Raw genomic sequence first — 21,871 nt, forward strand, 5'->3', positions numbered from 1 at the left:
GGGCAGACCCCACTCTCTTTCTTTTATGATTATCGTAATGTAGAACCTGTTTTTGCCATGGGATATGTCGGCTTCCTTACAAGTAAGGAGCAAAATCCTTAAATGTAATTCATAGCAACAGCACAACTGAACTTCCACATAAATGGTCAAAGAAAAGAGATTCTATGCTATTACAGATAGATACAAGATGCACTAATGTTCGTTACATGATAATTCTTCTTTGCAAGACGCATTGACGAGAAGATGCAAAATACATGCAAATGAAGCGCAGACTAGCAGATACGTTGCCTGTCGCCAGTCATCTAAATCAATCGACGTTTTATACCGGCAGCGCCGTTGCAGGAATGCCGTGGCGTTTCATTACCTCAAACCCATGACCTGCGCGACAACGTGGTGATAATTCTGGGTGGCATTTGCTCAAAGCCTGGGCGTAACGAGAAATAGGCTGGCGTGTATCACATGTTTTATAGCCCAGATTACATTACAGTTCGTGCGTTGTTGATAACTCACCAGGTTCAAGCAGCGATTGCTGAGGAACAGTTATTCGCAGATAAAACGGAAGGCATACGTGGCAATGGATTTCTCTTTCTAATATATACGTTTGTTAAAGGGTGATAAACTTAAATTTGCAAAAGAAAACGTACACGTTTTCTCATAAGAAAACGTGTACGTTGTCTTCTGCAGATTTCCATCAAAACACTGATTACATTTATGTTGTATGAGCTCATACAGAATTAATGCAATCAGTGTTTTGACGTTAGCTACTAGTAGGTAGCAGGATATTGCGGTAGGCATCTGGAGTTCTGGACAGAGATGAATTTTTCTATACTTTGATAACATATCGAAAACATGTTTCGCCATACAACAATAGATCCTTTACCTAGAGATTACCTTCAAGATAAAATGTCCCAAACTAACGACCGAGCGTCCAATCATTCTTACGTAACAGACACTCCTTTGCTGGCACGAAGAACTTGGCAGTACATTACAGTGATGAATGCCTACTCTTTGATAACCTTTCGACCAGTTCTAGGGACTCACTGTGGCCATTACCGAGGAGCTCTACGTCTGGTCACAAAATTGAATTGGCTGATGAATATCTATGGATCGATTATCGTAAAGGACCGTATTCTGGACGGCACATGTCTTCTTACGACGTTTCTTGAAACGTAAATAATAGTGGATCTACAGCCTCTTGTATGACTCAACATACATTCCCGTAATGGGCAATTGTTTAGTCTCATGTAACACTCTAAAAGGCAGACAAGTGCATATGTACATTAAGCATACAGAAGGGCACAATGCCAAAGACTTGAAAAACAAGTGAATGAAAAGGCCTACGGACAACTATTAATGTAAATAACGTATATATACTTTATTTACATAACGGCACACGGCCAGATACATTTGATGTATTTGAGAGACCAGTGAATTGGTACTCGAGGCATTAAGTCTAATTGCAAATTGGTTGCAGCACCTGCGAACATTCTAAGAATGTCTGCCAAGATTTTTCTCCAGTTTTACCAGCAGAGTGCCAAAACACACTTCGCGGATTCAAGTCCATTTTAAAGGTTGGAGATTTATCGGAGTGAGCAATCTCAAAATCGTCCAACCCAAATAACCTGAGTGGGGGTAGCGGGGAAGGTCGCCATCGCAAAAGTAAAGACGGGATTTACGCTTTGTCCAATACGCTTACTCCATGATGCCCTAAGTCTAATGCGTTTATTTCTCCGATAGAATGCGTCGAATGACTTCTTTGCGCCACATTAGCCCATGGAAGGTATGATCACGCACGCTATATGACTAGACTTCAGATCAATCGAAATCACACAGATAGTGATTACCAAAGGAAAGTAAGTTAACAAAGCTCTCTAAGCCTGTTAAACGTGTGACGTGACGAAGCAAAATTGCCCACTCGTTTGTTATAAAAACTGATTGATTGACAGATCAAATGCACCACTACACTCTCCACGTCTATAGACATTTCTCATCTCAGTCAGAGAATCCCATAAGCGTTTCCCAAGTCTATCATTATTCCGCACATAACAGTTACTTCCAAATGTCATATATATGATAATAAAACCAATTTGCTACTTCAAATTTTAGCACTTCATATGTTAGCAGCTATAAAACTAACGTTTTGACATACAGTTGTAATGGATTAATCCGTTCCCTCTGGTGCTATTATTAAGACATTACAATTTTTATGACGGGTATAAACATAACTGCCTGTCAAAGCCAATGATTATCGTCTTCCAGATGGATTTCTACAATTACGTTTGGACCCAAGAGCGATTGCCTGCGCCTACTTTCTAAGTACAAACAGGAAAAAGAGTGGACATTTTTATCGACGTAATAACAGGATTCATGAGAAAATGGCTTTTTATTGAACATGGTAGTTTGCCTGGGAATAGAACGATTGGAGCTGTTAAAAGGCGACGGGGTTGATATATCTTCTTGGAGTCAAAGTTCAGCGACATCAATTAAGGTCGTTGGTGGCCCTGAACGACCCGGATGATTGTGAATCGTAGTTATGTGTGTAAGGTTTTCGCGATGGACCCTGTGATAGTTTATAGAATCTATAATGCATGTTAATAAACGCCAATATTCCTGAATCATGCATAAGGGAGTCATGCTTCATATCACGGTGAATGGCCCACATATATACGACATGCAATCGTTTTCTAAGATCTTTTACATTAGTACCTCAGAATATTGTCTTTAATCTGCTACTCGTGCTTTTCATGTCATATATAGCATATGGAAAATACGTACATGTAACCACGACAACACAAACAAGTAAACGGACAAACCAAAAAGCAGTTACCACCCCCATGAACTAGAAAGCTCTTTCATGACCTGGAATGCCTGTCAGTCGTCACAAAAGGTTGATAACTACTAAAGTCTATCAACTATCGACTTCACTTCCTTTCACTCTGGCTACTCTGACCGTTATTTCCTGCCACGCGGTGAACGTGACTAGCTCATGGAAAATACGTACAGCCGAAACACAAACAGACACGCCGAAAGTGATACCTTCTATTCCTCTAGCCTCATTTGCAGGCCTACCGGGCGTCGCCGGTGATGATTGTTTGGGGAGCGCTGATTCGCAATTTTCAACTTATCGGGGCCAGGGCCTTTTGCTGGGAACCCGTATTGCCGCCTATATGGAGGGCCTGCTCCTGTTCGGAATCTAAAAGGCCCATCAAATTTAAAAACACTTATCATCCTTTGGCATGTCTAAAATTAGACATCCACACAGGAGAAATACATAGGCGACCCTGGCCCCGATAAGTTGAAAATCGCGAATCAGTAGCGCTCCCCAAAACAATTATCGCTGGCGCCGCCCGGGAGGCCTGCAAATGAGGCTACCGTTCCCCGCTATCAAACGTGCCTCTCGTTCGACTTTCCTCACTTTGATGAGACAAGTTGTTGTGAGGTGAAGGACACGTAAGAATGGAAGCACGGCAGCGTATAATTAAACTTCTAATGGAATCGTAAGGTTAATCTTGAATACGTGATCACGCTATTCTCTCTTGTGTTTCTGATCGACTAAACTGATCAATACCTAAGTCTTGTAAGAGAAGAACTTTGCAAAGGACCCCATCACTTGTCCTTGATTAGTAGCAGCTATTCTGGATTCTGTATCCAATTAATTATCACTAATACGACGAATTGCCTCTCCTTTACTTTCAAGTATACATTTTCCTCAGCAGTCAACCAGTCAACAAACGTTTCTGCTAAGTGTATTTGCTACGAAAGGAATGTAGATTTGTATCATTATGACAAACAACTGCGACGATGAGTAGTAAAATTGTTATGAGGGCTACGTTTAGCATACATTCTGTATTTCATGGACTTGCATAAACGAAGGATACTAATGTTGCTTTAGACGCAGTTTTCCTATATGATTAGTGCGTCAGATCAGAATACTATGTCGTATTTCAAATCATAATTTTATCAACAAGCTCCTGTAAACACAGGACATTTCTTTCAACAAAATGTATTCTCGAGAGTCAGTATTATACAACTCCCGGAATCACAATGGCAACTGAAGAATCCAAGGTCTTCATGCTCATCGATTACGATGAACAAACATCATCATCATTTACGTAAGGTAGCAGTTAATTAAGCAACTGAAGTGGATCCGGATGCTGTCTGAAACGGCTGACCATTTCTAAAATCTGTCCATTTCCTTAAGTAACTGCTACCTTGCGTATCTTATGACCTGGATGTCTAACCTTAATCGACTTTTCATCATAATTTGTTTTAAAAAATGTCCTTCTCTATTGTGGTCGTCAAGAATAGTCATTGGAAAGATAGATGTATAGATCAGGGAGTGCTGCATGATCTTTTCCTGTCAGCCAATCAGAACTACTGGTAAATTCAATAGCTATTGAAATGAATGTGAAACACCCACATAAAGTATTTATCAACACAAACAAGGACTTGTAACGTTTTTATGTGCTCGGCCAGAGGAAAACCCTAAATATTCCCTTTGTTGCATGAAGACGTCGACGACATAAAAATAGGCTTTTGTTTTATTCAGGGTTTATTCCACTTCTTGGCAGTCGATCGAAATTGCTAGTAGATTCAATAGCTATTGAAATAAATATAAAACACCTACATAAAGTATTTATCAACACAAACAAGGGCCTTGTAACGTTTTATGTGCCCGGAAAGAAGAGAACTCTAAATATTCCCTTTGTTGCATGAAGACATCGACGACATAAAAAGAGGCTTTTGCGACTTTTAGCTTAAGCCTGGGTTATCGATCTGTCGAACACAGCTAGCTATCATTGTAGTTCTTGTAGGGCCTCTAAGTGACAAACAGTCCGACTGGCTCTATTCTCAGCGCTAAGAAAATAATACGTATGCCAATACCGAATGGTGAGTAAGTGTGATCCGGTCGTGGCACAGTGGCGTCAAAGCTATATCACTATTCGCACGACCGTTCACATAACGACAGGTGGTAGTAGAAATAATGCCGGCTGCTAGGAGGTTAAACCGAACTAGTACCCTTGTGTCTGTGATAAATGATTACCTTTTATGATTCAGCGAGGGAGATCGTAGATCAACTTCAGTCATACCATATGTTAGTGCCTAAAATGTCACTATCATAATACCCGAACCGTCATTAGTTAGACGCTTCTGTAATATGGTCATACATTGTCACATTGTCAAAGGTCCTGTTGACATATAGATAGCAAGATAGAGATTTAGATACACGTATTTCACGTTGAAAATTGCGAACGATCTTAAAACAAAGCGGATACAAAACTAGTGCATCGTACTCTTTAATTAAATTAGTTATTCTATTATAAGGAGTATGCAATTTCCTTCAGCTGGTAGGTTTCTTAGAGGTCCTGTTAGCATATAGATAGCAAGATAGTGATTTAGATACACGTATTCACATTGAAAATTGCGAAGAATTTTTAAACAACGCGGATACAAAAATGGTATGTTGTACTCTTTCACCCAATTAGTTATTCTATTAACCCTCAAACCACCGTAGCTTTTTTACGACTAATCTTACCGTATGGGGTCAAAACTGACCCCACAATGTTTTCTACAAATATAACTTTATTGGTGACTATTTTTGTGGTTTGTATATATGTATGGTTTAAGTAATCTATAAGGGACAGTTTGACATGATTAGGTGTGAATAATTTCTGCTCATTATCATCATTTATGCAAAAATAGGGAACATCGTCTTTTGCAACTAACGCTATTCAGACAAGCGGGCTCTTTTAAAGCCTGCGCCAACACTTGATATCATATAGCATCTGAACGTCTTACGCTAGAACAACCAAACTTGGTCACCTTTGCTAAAATTTCGTTGGCAACAATTTTGGTTTAATGACATATCTAATTAATGTTTTCATGTTGCTATGGCAACCGGTTTCTTAGAGCCATATTTGGAAAAATTCGCTAATTTTGGATTTTACAATGTAATTCTAGGGCTGTCTTTTTAAACTGCACTTATTTTCTTATATCAATACCAACCAATTCAATTCATTATCCCTTTTATGATTTAATATTCATAATTTATGCATATTTGATTACGTCACCGGTCAAAATCTAAGATGGCAGACAATATAATTAGATTAGCTATAACCGGCTATTTCAACCTCAAATTTCATCATTACCATGTTTATTCAAACAGAACAATCTTAATATAAACGTCTTGGTCCATTTTTATTGTGTTATTAGGTTATATGATGAAAAAATGCATTTAGAATAATTCAAGATGGCGGAACCAAGATGGCGGACTTCGCTAGTGTAACTTGATAAGAATAGGATTTTTATGACATCATTTTGACGTCGTTCCTGTTGCCATCTCCAAATAACGTCTTTGGATATATTATGATTTATCATACATAAGTTCTATTTAAGTTTTATCGTGTACCTTTGAATTATACGGAAATACCCAATTTGTTGGTTTTCGTCAATAAAATCACATAAATGACGTCATAATACGTCGCAACGTCATTAATCTTTACGTTCATTTAAAAAAATTGTTTTTCCACGTGTCTACAAAATTATATTTTGTAACTATGATCATAATAACCCTTATCATACATGTTACTAGATGACAAGTATCAAACAATAGGGAATATGAGTGCAGATCTTGCTGGGGTCAGTTTTGACCCCACTAAACCATGCGTAAACTTTCTAGGATAACTTAATCACCAATGAGCCAATCTCAGTAAAAACTTGTGAGAAGTTATAAGACATATATACAAACAAACTCATAGAAGGAATTTTATTTTCGACTCGAAATGTAAAAATGGCACATGTTGATATACGCCTGGGGTCAGTTTTGACCCCATACGGTGGTTTGAGGGTTAAGGAGTATACCGGTGAGTATACAATTTTCTTCTCGTCGGCTTCTTAGACAGACCTAGGTCTTTCCGAGGATAACAAATGGCGTCCATCTGCGTGTGATTCCCGTGTACTTACCCGCGCCATATGGCGCCTTGCCCAACTAATTTCCTTTAACATCCCCGAGTCCCGTTGCCGCTGAACCTGACCTCCTCGGGACTGATAATCCATTTATGGAGCCGCTGTCTAATCGATAACCGCCTATCCATAATCGACCTCCTTTTGCGGACTGTATGTGGATTGGAAAAAAAAAACGACCATGACCCATGGGGAAAACGTTCACCCAAGATGATGCTTTGAGTGCTAAGATATGTCCATCAGTGCCACAATGAGGCCACCAGTGCCCAAGATAAGACCATCGTTGCCAAGATAAGAAAGCCCTAGCCACGCATCGATGCCCCAACAGGAAAAATCCATTAGCCTCCTACAGCTTGCGTAAGAGCACTAAATTATGATGCCCACCTTGGAGTACACCAAAGCTTTAATTCCGTAAGCAGGATAGACTTTTAAAACGCTTTGCAATTACTCCCGAAATCCGGCAATTTTCCTCTGCGATTGATTTTTGGCTCCCAGTTAATCTTTTCATGGAAGATGAGAGACACGAAGTGAGCTGCTCAAATTCACCTTGAGTCAACGATAATGACAATTTACGCCCGAAGATGCAATTAGTAGGCTCATTCTATTCCTCTCTCTCAAGGGCATCAGACAGTGCGTCAGTATGTGGGCATCTGCCAACATGACCTTGCACTTGTTCGAAGTTAAGGCCCACCTATCATCTAGGTATCTGTTAAGCACATTCTTCATTCTCCAGGTGACATTGGTGCACTTTGATTACTGGCTGAAGTTAGAAAACGGCAAAGGTAGTTCCATAGCCTTTTTGATGCCGTAGGGGCAGTGGGTTGTCATCCACTGAGTCTAGGGCATGGTATTGAGAGGTGAAGCCCAACTCTCTCCTTTCACCGCCGTTTAACTCCGCCACCGAAGTCAGGTACCTATTTTTACACCTGGGTGGAGTGAGAAAGGTCTAATAAAATGCTTCTCTCAAGGGTACAACATCGTTGGTATACCATGGGACTCAAACCCGGGATCACTGGGTTCCGTGGCCAAATACCCTAACCGTTACGCCAAGACGACGCCACAAGCAACTAGACAGACACCAACTTCGAAAGAGCAGTTGATTCCTATTGACATAATTGCTATAATAGAACACGAGTTCATCTCTCACAGTTATTTGTATAGACTCCTCCTATACTCCAACATCCTATAGAAATGACGGGACCTTTGTGTTACACGCTTCTTGTTACTCCAAAGGATTGTATATTCATTGAAAACTGATAGTACGAAGTCTACTCGTGTTTCAATGATCGTCACAGAATGGAAGGCGTTCCTTTCAGCTGGTGTAGACTCTAATGGGGAAGAGCTAGGATTCAAGTTCACTATACCTCAGCCTTAGTTGAGATATTTCCTCCGTTGATAGCTATAGTTTCATCAGGTCGGTAAATCAATTGAACATAGTTAAGGTCGGTACTCGACTCTATTCTATTCTTCTGTAGATGTTTCAACGACCTGTCAGTCACTTTCATCAGTGCTCCATGAACAGTTTCTATTGGTGAGAAGTAAACTTGTTATGTCGGTGCAAATAAACGTCACAATAGGTCAAGTTTAATTTGACCCGACATGACAAGTTCACTTAACACTAATAGAAACTGTACATTATACACTGATGAAAACAACTGAAAGGTCGTTGAAACCTCTGTAGAAGGAAAAAAATAAGGTTGTGTACTGGCGAAAACTTTGAGATATTTCATGTTTTGAATAATCAATTAACAGGTGCGCTCTGAATCAATGAGTTTCATTGGATTAGACATCTGGAAAAGAGTCGACCAAAATCCCCTGCGGCCCATCGGTAACACCGTGGAAAACAGTGCGGCAGGTGTTTTTAGTTCAACGCTCAATGCCGGCGATTTAGTCTTGACCCCATAAGGACACACCAATATTTGATACATTATTTCTCGGATTAATGTAGAAAATCAATGAAATTATTGAGCGAAAAAGAAAAACAGACGTCCTATGATAGACCCAAATGCTACCACAGGAGCCACAATAGCAACATTTCAAACAATTAAATTTCAAGATTTTTCAACTACTAATTCATAACTTAACATAACATAGCAAAAGGCTATTCAATTATATCGGGGCAAAAATATAACTATTTGAGGATGTGATACAATCCGGAAAAAGTGGAGCGGGAGGATCCGTGAACCAGGAAATTGAATTGGTGTAGCCTAAATAGCCTTTTCCCATAAAATGAATCTTGCCCTGATTGCCAGAAATCTGCTAAGTTAAAACGTAGTTATCGTGCTCTAACGTTACATGCTCGCACGGCGCTAAACAGGCAGAGAAAAGTTACAGACCATGCATTATTCTTATTAGAAGAGCTTGTATTTCTTTCCATGGGTTAAACATTTGGCTCTGTCCACGCGGTTTTCAAATGAATGACGCTTTGCATAAATTGGGCGATAATTAGTAGCCCCAGGATACACTTAACAAAAGAAAAACGTAAGTGTCCAAATTAACAAATGTAACGCTAAACTCAGATATCAGTGTTCGATATAACGTAATTATACTCATCATTAAAGTGTCTAACACACAGTCTCGCCACCATTGACTTTCTGTCCAACTGAAGCCAAATCACGGCACGGCGTTAAAAACAATATACGACCAAGCATTCGTTTATCTCACTGTGCGTGCAACAGGCCTAGGACCCCCGGTACAATTACGTACAGACAGGAATTTATCGAAGAGATGTCACGCAGGATTGGGGATGGATACTTGAACTGAACCGTATAAGCAAAGCGAAACGTGATCAGTTCAATTTCATGCCAAACATGCGTGTACAATCGGTTAGGATGGATCGAATCACAGAGGACATGACGAACATTCCACTCCCTTGAACACTTTTTGACAAAAAAGTTTCTTTCTCGCAAGTTTCTGGTTCCCTTGCAAAAAGTTAGCCTCTACCAGACTAAATACGCCAGGGTTTCACTTGCAGGCTCCTAAACGGGCGAAATGTGATCTTCACTGTGGACTGACTATACTGGCTAATTATTCCTTTTTCTGCCGAATTCTACGATTCATACGCCCGTAAGAGGGCCTGGTGGAGGCTAGAAGAAAGTATCCACAATGACAACCCTTGTGATATAATGTGGTAATATTGTGAGGCCCTGCTTTCAATATATCAACAGCAAATAGTAAGAGCTTTTTGTTTGTTTGTTTGTTTGTTTGTTTGTCGAACTCAGTACCTCCAGGTTCTGAGTCAGCAACCCTAACCACAGAGCCACCGCATGCGTAATACCAGCTCAGAAAAGGACAATAAATAGTTATGCCTTTAAGTGCCAGAGTTATCAACCTAGGATTGATGTGTTCAAAAATTTGTTTTTAGAACCATAGTAGAATTCGAATGGAACTCGTTGTCTTCAGATAGCAGCATCTTCACTAAGTAGCTTTACAGAACGCTTGCAGTCAGATGTGAAAAGACTAGGTGTGACAGGTCGTCCAGCTGCAGTCGCGCCGCATGCCTGCCAAGCTGGTGTGTTACGCCGAAGGGTGGTTACCGGCCATACAGATACAGATACGGATCTGTTGAATTTCTCCCACTCCATGACGATAAACGGTAATTCATCTGCCCCTGCCGCCCTGTGCCCTTCCCTGCAGGGCTAGATAAGAGTTAGAGCGGAAGTGACAGCCTAGCGCTGACCGCAGGGTAGGCCGTACTCAAGGTGACGAGCCCACACAAGATTGAATACCTGCTGCTACAAGCTATTTACCACATTAATCACACCACGGAACACATCACTCGTGCCCTTGAACGGCTTTAACCACGCTATACAAACTATTCGGACCATCTTTATATCTTCGATATAGTCCACACCTTCATTCACTTTACAGGTAGATTCTTGAAATTGATAGATCACCAACTTGTCTTGTTTACATTTATTTTTCTTTTATTTATTTTTGTAAAAGAAAAACAAAGAACAATATACCTATTTCTACACCTGGGTGGAGCGAGGAAAGTCATGTACATGTAAAGTGCCTTTCCCAACGGCACAACATCGGTGTCGTCGGGGGATTCGAACCCGGTACCGCTGGTTTCTGGGCCGAACACCCTGCCGCTACGCCGCACGACCCCACAATTATCAATTTTGTAATTATGTATGTATTTTGTCATTGTGTTTTACTCTTGTTTCATATTTATGTTCTCGAGTAGAAGGCGTTATATAAGCAATTGTGCTTTTTGCCTAATACTCACGAAATATATGTAAATGAATAAATGAAATATTTATATGAAATAGATCATGATGGTATGTTAAGTACTTAGGAATGCGGAACACCATGATATATATACTCTCAAATATAAACAATATACATCACTGTCTTAAGAGACATCCTTTATTTTTATCATCAAAAAGATCAGAATATTTTAAGAATTCGTAGCTTATTCGAAGTTCATGATGTCATTCCTTTGCCCTTGTTTATCATATAGCAAAAGTATCACACATTTTGCCTTTATCATATAAGAAAGTGTAATTTCCTTTGCGGAAGTGTAATCTCAGACAATACAATATGGACGTGAAATGATAAACAGCGGCCAAGATTGGAACTTCAAGGTTGTTCCATTTAGGGAGGACATTATCATATCATAAATACTCCGCATCAGTTTGCATTTTTCCTGTGCGGAAGTTTTAGACAAACCCATACTGACGTAAAAAGATATACAGTGGCCAAGATTCGAAGTTCAAGGTCATTCCATTTAGGGAATATCAAAAATATTGCAAATTTTGCCCTCATTTTCATATGGAGCCTACATCAGTTTACATGTCTCCTGTGCGGAAGTCTAATTTCAGACAATGCATATGGACGTGAACGATACACAGTCAATCTCATTCCTTTTAGGGAGTGGCAAACTTATGACAAATTTTGCCCTCATTATACAGACTCTGTGGCAGCCTACACTTTCCAAGTGCGGAAATGACTGTAATTTCAGACAAAACATATGGACTTGAAAAGACATACAGTGGCCAAGATTCGAATTTCAATGTCATTTCATTTAGGAAATATCAAAATCATGCTAATTTTTGCCCTTACATACAGACTCTGCGTAAGTTTGCATTTTTTCCTGAACGAAAGCGTAATTGATTTCAGACAATGCAATATGAACGCGAAACGATACAAAGTAGCCAAGATTCGAAGTTCAATGTCATTTCATTTAGGGAATATCAAAATTATGTCAAAGTTTTCCCTTATCATATAGAGTCTGTCAGCTTACATGTTTTCTGTGCGGAAGTCTACTTACAGACAATGAAAGATAAACAGTGGCCAAGATTTAAATGTCAACGTCATTCCTTTCAGGGAAGAGCAAGCTTATGACAAATTTTGCTCGTATTATACGGACTCTGTGTCAGCCTACACTTTTCAAGTGCGGAAATAATTGTGTAATTTCAGACAAAACATATCGACGTGAAAAGATACACAGTGGCCAAGACTCGAATGTCAATGTCATTCCTTTTAGGGAATAGAGAAATTATGTCAGTATTTGCCATTATCATAAAGACAAGTAAGATTACATTCTTCCTATATATGCGGAAGTGTAAATTTAGACAATGCAATATGGACGTGAAAAGATACACAGTGACAAAGATTCGAATGTCAATGTCATTCCTTTTAGGGAGTAGCAAACTTATGACAAATTTTGCCTTATTTATTATACAGACTCTTTCCCTGTGCGGAAATGATTGTGTCATTTCAGACACTGAAACATATGGACGTGAAAAGATATACAGTCGCCATTATTCACTAAGGTCACACAGCGCTACAACATGGCCTTGGCATTCCATTACAGCAGAAAATTGGGGTCATGGGAGGGTCGACATCTTCCTCTCTCATTCCACCGCGGCGTCACCAGTTTTACAACATAAAAGGAAAACTGGTAAATATTTAATTTCCTATCCATAAATGAAGGTCTGTTGTCGATCCCACGGTGAAATTTATAGAAACTGCCCCAGAACTGACTTTTCTTAAACTTTCATAATGTGCAAGGTCAATAGTGCTTTATTACAAGGCCAATTGAGTTGAAGCTGTCCAACATAGCTTCAAAGTGTGAAGTCATAATAGCAACATTCCCTAGATAATATGTGACAACGTCATCCCCAAATCTTTGAGAAATGATATTCTCTACAGGACTGACTATGCCAGCTATAGAGATGATAATTTGATATGGAATTTTGGTCACCTTATATTTTCATTTGTAGGCGAAATGAAACTGGGAAAATGTTAACCTTCTAGCGGACTGGCTCTCCAGGCCAATTATTACCTTTTTTGCCGAAATCTACGATCGGTACCCCCGTAGGAAGGCCTGGTGGAGGCTAGAGAAATAGTGCCAAGGGCGTTTTAGAACAATGCCTGTATGATTGTGTGTCTGGCTTTGACAAAGATTCCTGACTGCCTCTAATCAGGAGAGTAAAATCTAACCAGCTGCTCCAGTTTCATTTAAGACAAACGGGAGGGGGGCAGGGTACCAATCACGACCTGGCTGTGGGAGATACAGACACCAAATGGACTTATTGACCTTCGTCACCCCTGCTTTATCGTTTACTGCTACAATGACGTATTACGACTTCCGCTTGATGATGCGTGCACCGATGTTATACTTGATTTCAGATTTCAGTGCTAGCCTGCACTAAAGCCTTCCTATAAACATGTATACGGGGTACAGATCGTAGAATTCGGCAAAAAAAAGAACAATAGGTCAGGAAAGTCAATCCACGACAAGTCCAACGTTTCTCCCTAGCCTGCAAATGAAAACTCCCATGGCAAATTATTCTCTCTATAACCGGCGAAGTCAGTCTGGTAAAGACTGGTTCGGTGCCACGTCACTTATTGTGGCGCTACAGGAGTTCACTCAGACGACACAGGATCTCGTCAAAGACACACAACCCTCAGAGTTTCCTTATAAAAAGAATCCTAGTTCACCAGCTCACATAATGAAGTCGTACCAGGGCGTGTGAACTTTATCCTTTGCTGAGGATGAACTTGTGAACAAAATGTCTGCTAGCTGCATAATGATAGTCTTATTGGGAGCGTTCCCGCGACTTTACGTAGCGGGAAAAGAACTCAATCCGCTGGAAAAAATGATCGTACTTACCGCCCACGATGAGCTCAGACGAGAGGTCCAAGCATCGGACATGGAGAAAATGGTAAGATTTCCTCTCTATCAACATGACTCTTACAAGGGCGAATGGATTTCTTGAGACACCATTAACTTCACATTAACCCTTATCCAAGGAATTAACTCAAGTGTCTCTTAAACTTACCCCATCGAGATAGAAATTCCTTCTAAATCAGTTTTCGTGCGTTTTCATTTGTTACAACCATTTCAATTTCAACGTAAAACCTTTTGAATCTTAGCTGGGCGTAAACGCTGTATCGATCTATACAACTATGAACAATCTGACTTAACATTTCACCGATGAAAAGTTGGTGTCTCTTGCCAATGTGACATTCAAGGGGTTCTATGAAATACCATGAGTTAAACTGGTGCATTTTATAAATGCCAAACACCTATAGATAGACCATGAGGATGACTTTCATGCGCTCTGTAGAATGGATTATCGACAGGACCTTACACAATTACTAATGAGTGGCACCACATTATATACAGCTAGACGGCTCGTGAAGAGATGATCAATCTTAACATATGGATGGTGTCCGTCTACTGTTATTCTATCTGTATAACTTTATTTCTTCTGGCAAAAACCTGTTCAAGCAAGCGTTTTATCTCAAATAGATTGGAAACTTCATATTGTCTGTTTGGGTGTGAAATGTGATTAAATATTTGGCATTTCCTACGTAGATTTATTGACATTTTTCCGTTAACAAGCAAATCAATATGTGCTTACGTCATGAAATATATGGGATGAACATGATATTTGAGATGGCAAAGCTGCTGGTGTACCTGAATGAAATGTTTTTAATATCTTTGAGGGAGCCCACGTGGTATTTTCGTGGGACTATTGATACATTAGTTTTAGTTACATTTTCGAATCATACATTGAAGAATGAAAAAAAATCATATGTTTTTAAAAAGTAAAAACAACTCAGGAGGTTAAATCCTACTCTAGCCAAGGCTACTTAAAGGTCCATCATACAGTAGCGTCAGACTTTCCTCCGTAGTATAGGTAAAGGATGTCCCTGTAGCTCAAATGGTAGCAGCCTCACATTTGAGCTCCTGGCTCCAATTAGTTGGTAAGTTGGAGACCCGGGTTTAAATCCTGGAACAGGACACCTTGGTTGGGGCTGCACCTGTCTTTCGGATGGGACGTAAAATAGGGGTCTCGTGTTTGAGGCTTCGAGCAAATTAAAGGGCTAGCAATCCCTCCCTGCAAAAATAGACCCCGCTGCTGAAACAACAAGTAAACTTGCTGACGTATGCGATACTAGGTACTATAAGGTGAAAGACAAAAATTAAGATGTCATACTGTCAGTGTTACCGCTTTCAGGACTGGGACACGGGGCTAGAGAAGATGGCGATAGATTGGGCGACCTGCTCCCGACTTGGCACGAAGGAGACAAGTCTGGTCGGGGAACTGTTAGGACAGGTAAGGGCCCGCTCACTGATTCATCGCACGAACGTCGTACAATCCCAAACTGGGGGCAGTCAGTTGTTTTATTCATAAAAATGCTGTCTTAGATTTGCCTCCATAGTAGGCTTTCTTGGCCATTTTTTTCTTTTGGCTATTTGCTGATGACTCAGGCCCGGGCCCAATGGTTACTGGCTAGCTGCACAAACGAACCAGTACAAAAAGAATTCGTTAGCAAAAAGTGTATTATAAGCCCCAAAAAAAGGCCCGGAGAGCATTCTATTGAGGCTAGTTTTAGATCCCTGTCAGCGGATGGCTCTGTTACATCCCGCAAGAAAATCATTCAACATCACTGAGTCTTACTACGACAACTTAAGATGAACAAATCGAGTCCGCGCCGTAAGACAGTTATAGTTTCATGTTACTATTTGATTTGACGACATGAAGCTGTCTTTTTCTCGCTCGATGTTATCGATGTTATTGCATATTGCAGACGAGTAAAATTGTTTCCCAAAGTTAACTTTCCTTTTAGCCGAATATGATTGAAAAATTCATCGTATAGTTTTATCGAATATCGTATAACTTTTATCGTGATTTCTCTAAGGCATCCGTTTCTTACCTCGTAATTTTTGCAAATAACCGACATAATCCCGTGGGAAATATGTAAAGGCCTACAGTTTTGGCTAATGAACTTTATTGTTCTTTTCTAGTTCCTGTGAAAATTACTAATAGTTTGTGCCTTGTTCGGAATAACTCAATTCCCAGTGTCATTTGTATCGGGCCCATATTGCTGAATTGGCCGACAGTGAAGCGCCGCAAAACTTAACTATGTCGCCTTGGACAGTGTCCAACCGATACAATTCGGCATTCTAGCTTTTCACTTATTATATAAGCAGAAATAAGTCATAACACTTTTACAGGAAGGAATCCGAAGGATAGTGGGTGGTATTACATACTTGGTGTTTTGTCCATTTAGTGGAATTGGACTGTACATAGCCTATAACCCTGTACAGCATTCTGATAGCAATCAAAGTCTCCATTATAATTAAGGACGCTGTATTCTTAGCTACAATTTAGGCTATCTGTACATAGGTATTGAATAAAGCACTTCGAGTCCATTACGAACTGTTACAGGTATTTCATTCTTGCCCTGCAGAGTATAGCACTGTCGCCAGAGGGCGACGTGGTGGGTCTCCTGCAGCAGTGGATGGCACAGCGGGAGTACTACAACTACCACAACAACACGTGCGCTGCGAACAACACCTGTACAGACTATGTGCAGGTAAAATGCAGAGTTTTTTTTTTATATCTAGAGAGGTAGAAATCTACATAGTCGATGCATATACTATGACATAAATCATTTTCCATTGCCTTAAAAACAAAACGTTTGCCATCTCCAAAGTTCGTCCCGTCGTGAGTTTTTTTGAAGTGTTAAAACAATGATTTATTTGATTTACCTCAAAACCGCTTCTTGGGTTTTCCTGTGTGTCTATAAAGATCTGCATTGCATTTGTTCCTGCACTCTATGAGTTTTCTAAGTGGTACAACAATGATTTATTTGATTTACCCCAAAACTGCTTCTTCGGTACGTTTTCCTGTGTGCCTATAAGGATCTGCATTGCATCTGTCACTGCACTCTGTAGAATGGCTGCTAACACTAGCACATCAGATTTGTCTATGCACTTTTACTGCATGGCTTACAAGTGTTTGTTCAGCTACGGGTACTAACTCTAAGGGAATGATTCGCAGTGTATGATTCACATTAAGTTTACCACTTTAGTACCAAGTGAACACATGTGCACACATGTATAAGTGATACCAGCTGGCGCTAGGCATGCACTTAAGCGTTAAGCGGCCAGTGGGGCGTTCTATCCTTCCTCGAGGCAATAAAGAAGCAACGATTAAGTGAGAATTGTATTCTGCGCAGCGATAAGGAAAACTTTTTTTGTCAGAAACGTGCTGCAACGAAAAGGAAGTTTCTTTTCAAGTCCTTAAAGCCCCACTATGTACGATTTTGGCACAAACATTGAAAATATTCTTGTGAACAAATCTTAATGTGAATGGCAGGTACTGACATCTACACCCCCTTTTCAGCATATTTTCTTCATTATTTCGTATATTTTTGGTGTTTGTGAACTGTGCAAAAACAAAGCAAAAACTCCCGGACACCACCTCAACAGTAGATGCTCCTGTTGTAAACAACAACATCCCAGTGCACCAGAGGACCCCTATGGTGGTCTAATCACTTAGGCACACTTTACTCTGACAGATGTCAAGCCATTTTCCCCCAAAAATATAGCAAACTCTTTGAGCATTCATTCGATGGACAAATATGTTGAAGGATGTCGTTAGTGACATCTCCCACCCTGAAATTAAACTTTAAAACAGATCTCCAACACAACACCCTCCAGTATAATTCACTCTTGTATATATACACTGTGCATGCCTGGGGGGTACCACACTAGAGATATCTCAAACCCACTCTCGTGACTGTTTTTCAAAGTGGCGCGGATTTATGTAACCCGGCGGATTAATGTTAATGGAGGTTCCTGTGTTTGACGAAATACGGGGTACAAATTTGGGCGATTCCTTGTCGGACTGAGATAACTGGCTATGTCCTTTTTCACAATCCTGGAGTCTGTATTTTGTCTCAGTCAATGGGGGGGGGGGGGGCAGGAGACCTGCTCTTTAAATTTAAACTTATTACAAAAATGACAACCAGGCTAGCATTGGTCTTCTCTACCGTCACGGCCTCTCTCTCGTTAGTCAATGACCAATAATGAATGTTTTACCAGATGGTTTGGGCGGCGACAAACCGGGTTGGCTGCGCTGTGGTGGCAAACTGCGAGTCGAAAGAACGGAAGATCAGCATGTTGGTGTGCTACTACTCTCCACCGTGAGTCACCACCCTCATCAACCGGTTTATCTCGCTGAAGCTGCGGCACGTTGGCGACCTCGCTGCGGCACGTTGGCGACCTCGCTGCGACCAAGCGATTTGACCGAGCGCTCAATGAATTTCATACTTGAAAAACGAATCTTTTCACGCTTTGTAGATGTTGTCTTTTGAGTCACACGTTTACCTTTTGCATGATATTTCCATTATAAAGTTAAGAGTTACACAAATCGAATTTAGGTCGCAGCGAGGTCGCTAACGTGCCGCAGCCCAGTGAGATCGATACCCGCATAACATTATAGAACATACAGATTATATATAAGAGACCCCCAGCAACATGTAGAAATTCAATACAAACGTGACAACTTAACCAAATTAAAATTAAAATTGAATATTCTTTCCACAGCTGTCAGTGGATTTTATAATGCAAAAATGTCCAGATTCCTTCTTACAAAATACTTAACATTTCTTTCCCGAAAGTCTTTAGATACGACAATTCTTTGTATGTATATACGTTTCATAAAATGTTGGCTGGTGTGTCCACAAACTTGCATTTGTAAATTTTAACGCCTCATTATCCCTTGAAGTAGTTTATGGGTCTAGGATATGTCGACCGTTTTCCCACCAATACTGACACCTGAATGTGAATTATGGCCAAATAAACGAGGCTGAGGGCTGTTCAATTAGAATTTCGCATGACCAACTCCGGTGTAATTGCAGGAGGCTACCATTACACATGTATAATACATAAAACATATCTCAACAAGCCGCATGCCTATTTTCATTATTCATATGATAACCAAAAGTAGGTCATGAAAAGTTTGCCCCCGTATATTTCACAGGAAGGAGAGGTGGACCAAGCCGTACCGTCTAGGAGACACCTGCACAAAGTGCCCCCCAGAGGCATCATTTTGTGATAAAGGCCTGTGCGGTAAGCATCTCATAATTACAACAACATAAATGTTTGATTATTTCCCCCCTAAAACTGTTATCTCAAATTGTAGATTGAAGACAAATGTGTGAAAGGCTTATCATATATATAGTATCTAATTTTATGTTCCGTTGTTTGTCTTCATATTTTCAGTTCCTTGCAATGAACTAAATCCAGAGATGTGCGGTGAGTTGTATTTCTTTACATTATTAGTGTCGGTGACATACCCTTGAGTAACATATACAATGATATATATCCTCCAACAAATAAATTCAAATACCTTTTATGAGATACCCACTGTGTACAAACAGGTAAATATATCAACGACTGTTTAGAACTTAGAACTAGCTGTATAAGTGATACGTCAGACTCAACATGTTGATTATTATACGTGTACGAACAAGGTTATACATTCGTATCCACTTGTTTATTTGTATGGATAGTTGTAGAAGACCTTACGAAAGTCGCTGTACTTTTGTTGTGTCAATAAAGATTTCTCTATGTTATTGAACATAATGCAAGGACACCGAGACAAACATGTATTAACATATAGTCTCTTCGCATAGTGTACCGTTGTGTGCAAAAAGGCCGGCATTTGGTATCTGATATGCTAAAGAACATAACATTTTATATAAATCAAATAAACATACGTGTGAGTGGGAAAATGGGGCGAATGATGATAATAATCTGTCGACAGAATGCAAGCTGACTTGCGGCAGGAATGGTATCGGGTCGGGCACTCTGGACAGGAAAACGTGTTCCTGTGCGTGTGAGGTGGGGACAGGTCCTAACTGCGACGGTACGTCACTTTTTACTCTTAACCCTAGTAAAAGAGAGCAATTCATGAGTTAAATCAGCAATGTAGCGGTTAAACTAAAGCGGGTATCTCACTGAAGCTGCGGCACGCTGGCGACCTCGCTGCGACCGAGCAATTTTACAGAGCGCGCAACGAATTTCATCGATAAAAAAAGAATCTTTTTACGCTCTGTACGTTTTGTTGTATTTTCAGCCATACTTGTACATTTTTGCATGACAATCCCATTATAAAGCCATGGGTAATATAAATCCAATCTAGGACGCAGAGACGCCGCCAACGTGCTGCAACTTCAGTGAGATACCAACTTACGGAAGAGCTACCAGTAGGCGTTTATGGTCAATCATTTTAAAAGATCATCGTCACCGTGCTCATATCGGGCTGCTTACCAGAACTAATTTATAAGTCCACTCTGGTTGATTCCAGGCGTTTTCGTCTTGCGTTCTGTAAGTCCTGTACCTGTTAGAAAAAACTTGAGACCGCGCAAAACTGTCAAATAACAACTTGAAATAGGTTTCCGCATTTATTTTTAAATGTATAAACAAAAATCCGTAATCATCATGATAGTATTTTCAACCCATGATGCCACGGAAATGATAAGTTGTTAACGTTATTACACTTGAGACATTGTACGCTTAGTGATGATACAATATGTTCCGTTATAATGGGTTTCTGTATATGTAGACAAGCCGGACAAGCACTGACTTGGCTGCCGTGATAGTTTAAGAGAAATAAACCATTCTACTACTGATTTGTAGTTGCTCAATGTTGCTCAGTTTTGACCTGTCAAACTTTCTGTCTGTTTGTTTGTTTGTTTGTTTGTACAGAGGAGTGTGCGAACCCGATCTGGCACGATGACGGTTTTGACGAGTGTGCGTACTGGGAGAAGGTGCCCGGGGACTGCGACTACCACAGGGAGTGGCACGTGCGCTACTGCCCCGCCAACTGTCACTTCGGCTGCCGTGAGTACCGGAATATTGAAAAACATGTACATGCACACTGCGACACTGAAAAGTTACAGTGATATGTTTTGATTAGAAAGGTCACGAGTTCCATTCTCAGCTGTAGCTGAGTCATACTTTACAATATTCAAATTATGCAAACCCCTACCGCGGCACGTTGGCGATCTCGCTGCAACCGGACGATTGGACAGAGAGCTCCGAGAACGAATTTCATCGATAAAAAAAAGAAGTATTTTTGCGCTGTGTGCTTTGTTGTCTTTTTAGTTATAATTGTGCGTTTTGCATGATACTCCCATTATAAAAACGAATCCAATTTAGGACGCAGTGAGGTCGCTAACGTGCCCTGGGTCCAGTGAGATAGGGGCTTCAGCACTTAGCACTTAGCTTGAACACACACCACTAGTGGATACCATATGGCTTGGAAATGACCTTTAAAGCACATTTTATATAAAATCTTTTTTGCTAACATTCATCACATAATTTCATATGTATTACTTTCATTTCAAGAGACAGACAAGCGACTGAACAGTTGCCGAACTTCTAGAATGCATTGCTTCACCTAGCGGATGTGCTGTAAACTGTGACAAAATGAATTGGTGGTATGTCTTCCAACAGGGACGTGATACGCGCCGTTTTGAGTATCAAGACATGGTCAGGGGAAAAAATCAATAGTGCAGTCAAAATAAGTCAGATCAAGCATATAAAGGTGTCTCCGTTATCGTGACAAGTTGACTAATCTCCTACAGTGCA

At 40.3% G+C, this 21,871-nt stretch overlaps 1 protein-coding gene across 1 annotated transcript; it reads left to right on the plus strand.

Moving 5' to 3' along the window:
- Positions 1–15,410: 15,410 nt before the first annotated feature.
- LOC136438377 (uncharacterized) lies at positions 15,411–18,421 on the plus strand. Its single transcript, XM_066433146.1, has 3 exons — positions 15,411–15,539; positions 16,678–16,803; positions 18,317–18,421. Exons 1-3 carry the CDS (start codon positions 15,411–15,413, stop codon positions 18,419–18,421), a joined length of 360 nt encoding a protein of 119 aa, XP_066289243.1.
- The last annotated feature ends 3,450 nt before the right edge of the window (positions 18,422–21,871 follow it).

This window comes from Branchiostoma lanceolatum, chromosome 7 (genome assembly GCF_035083965.1).
Source record: "Branchiostoma lanceolatum isolate klBraLanc5 chromosome 7, klBraLanc5.hap2, whole genome shotgun sequence".
Taxonomy (NCBI): Eukaryota; Metazoa; Chordata; class Leptocardii; order Amphioxiformes; family Branchiostomatidae; genus Branchiostoma; species Branchiostoma lanceolatum.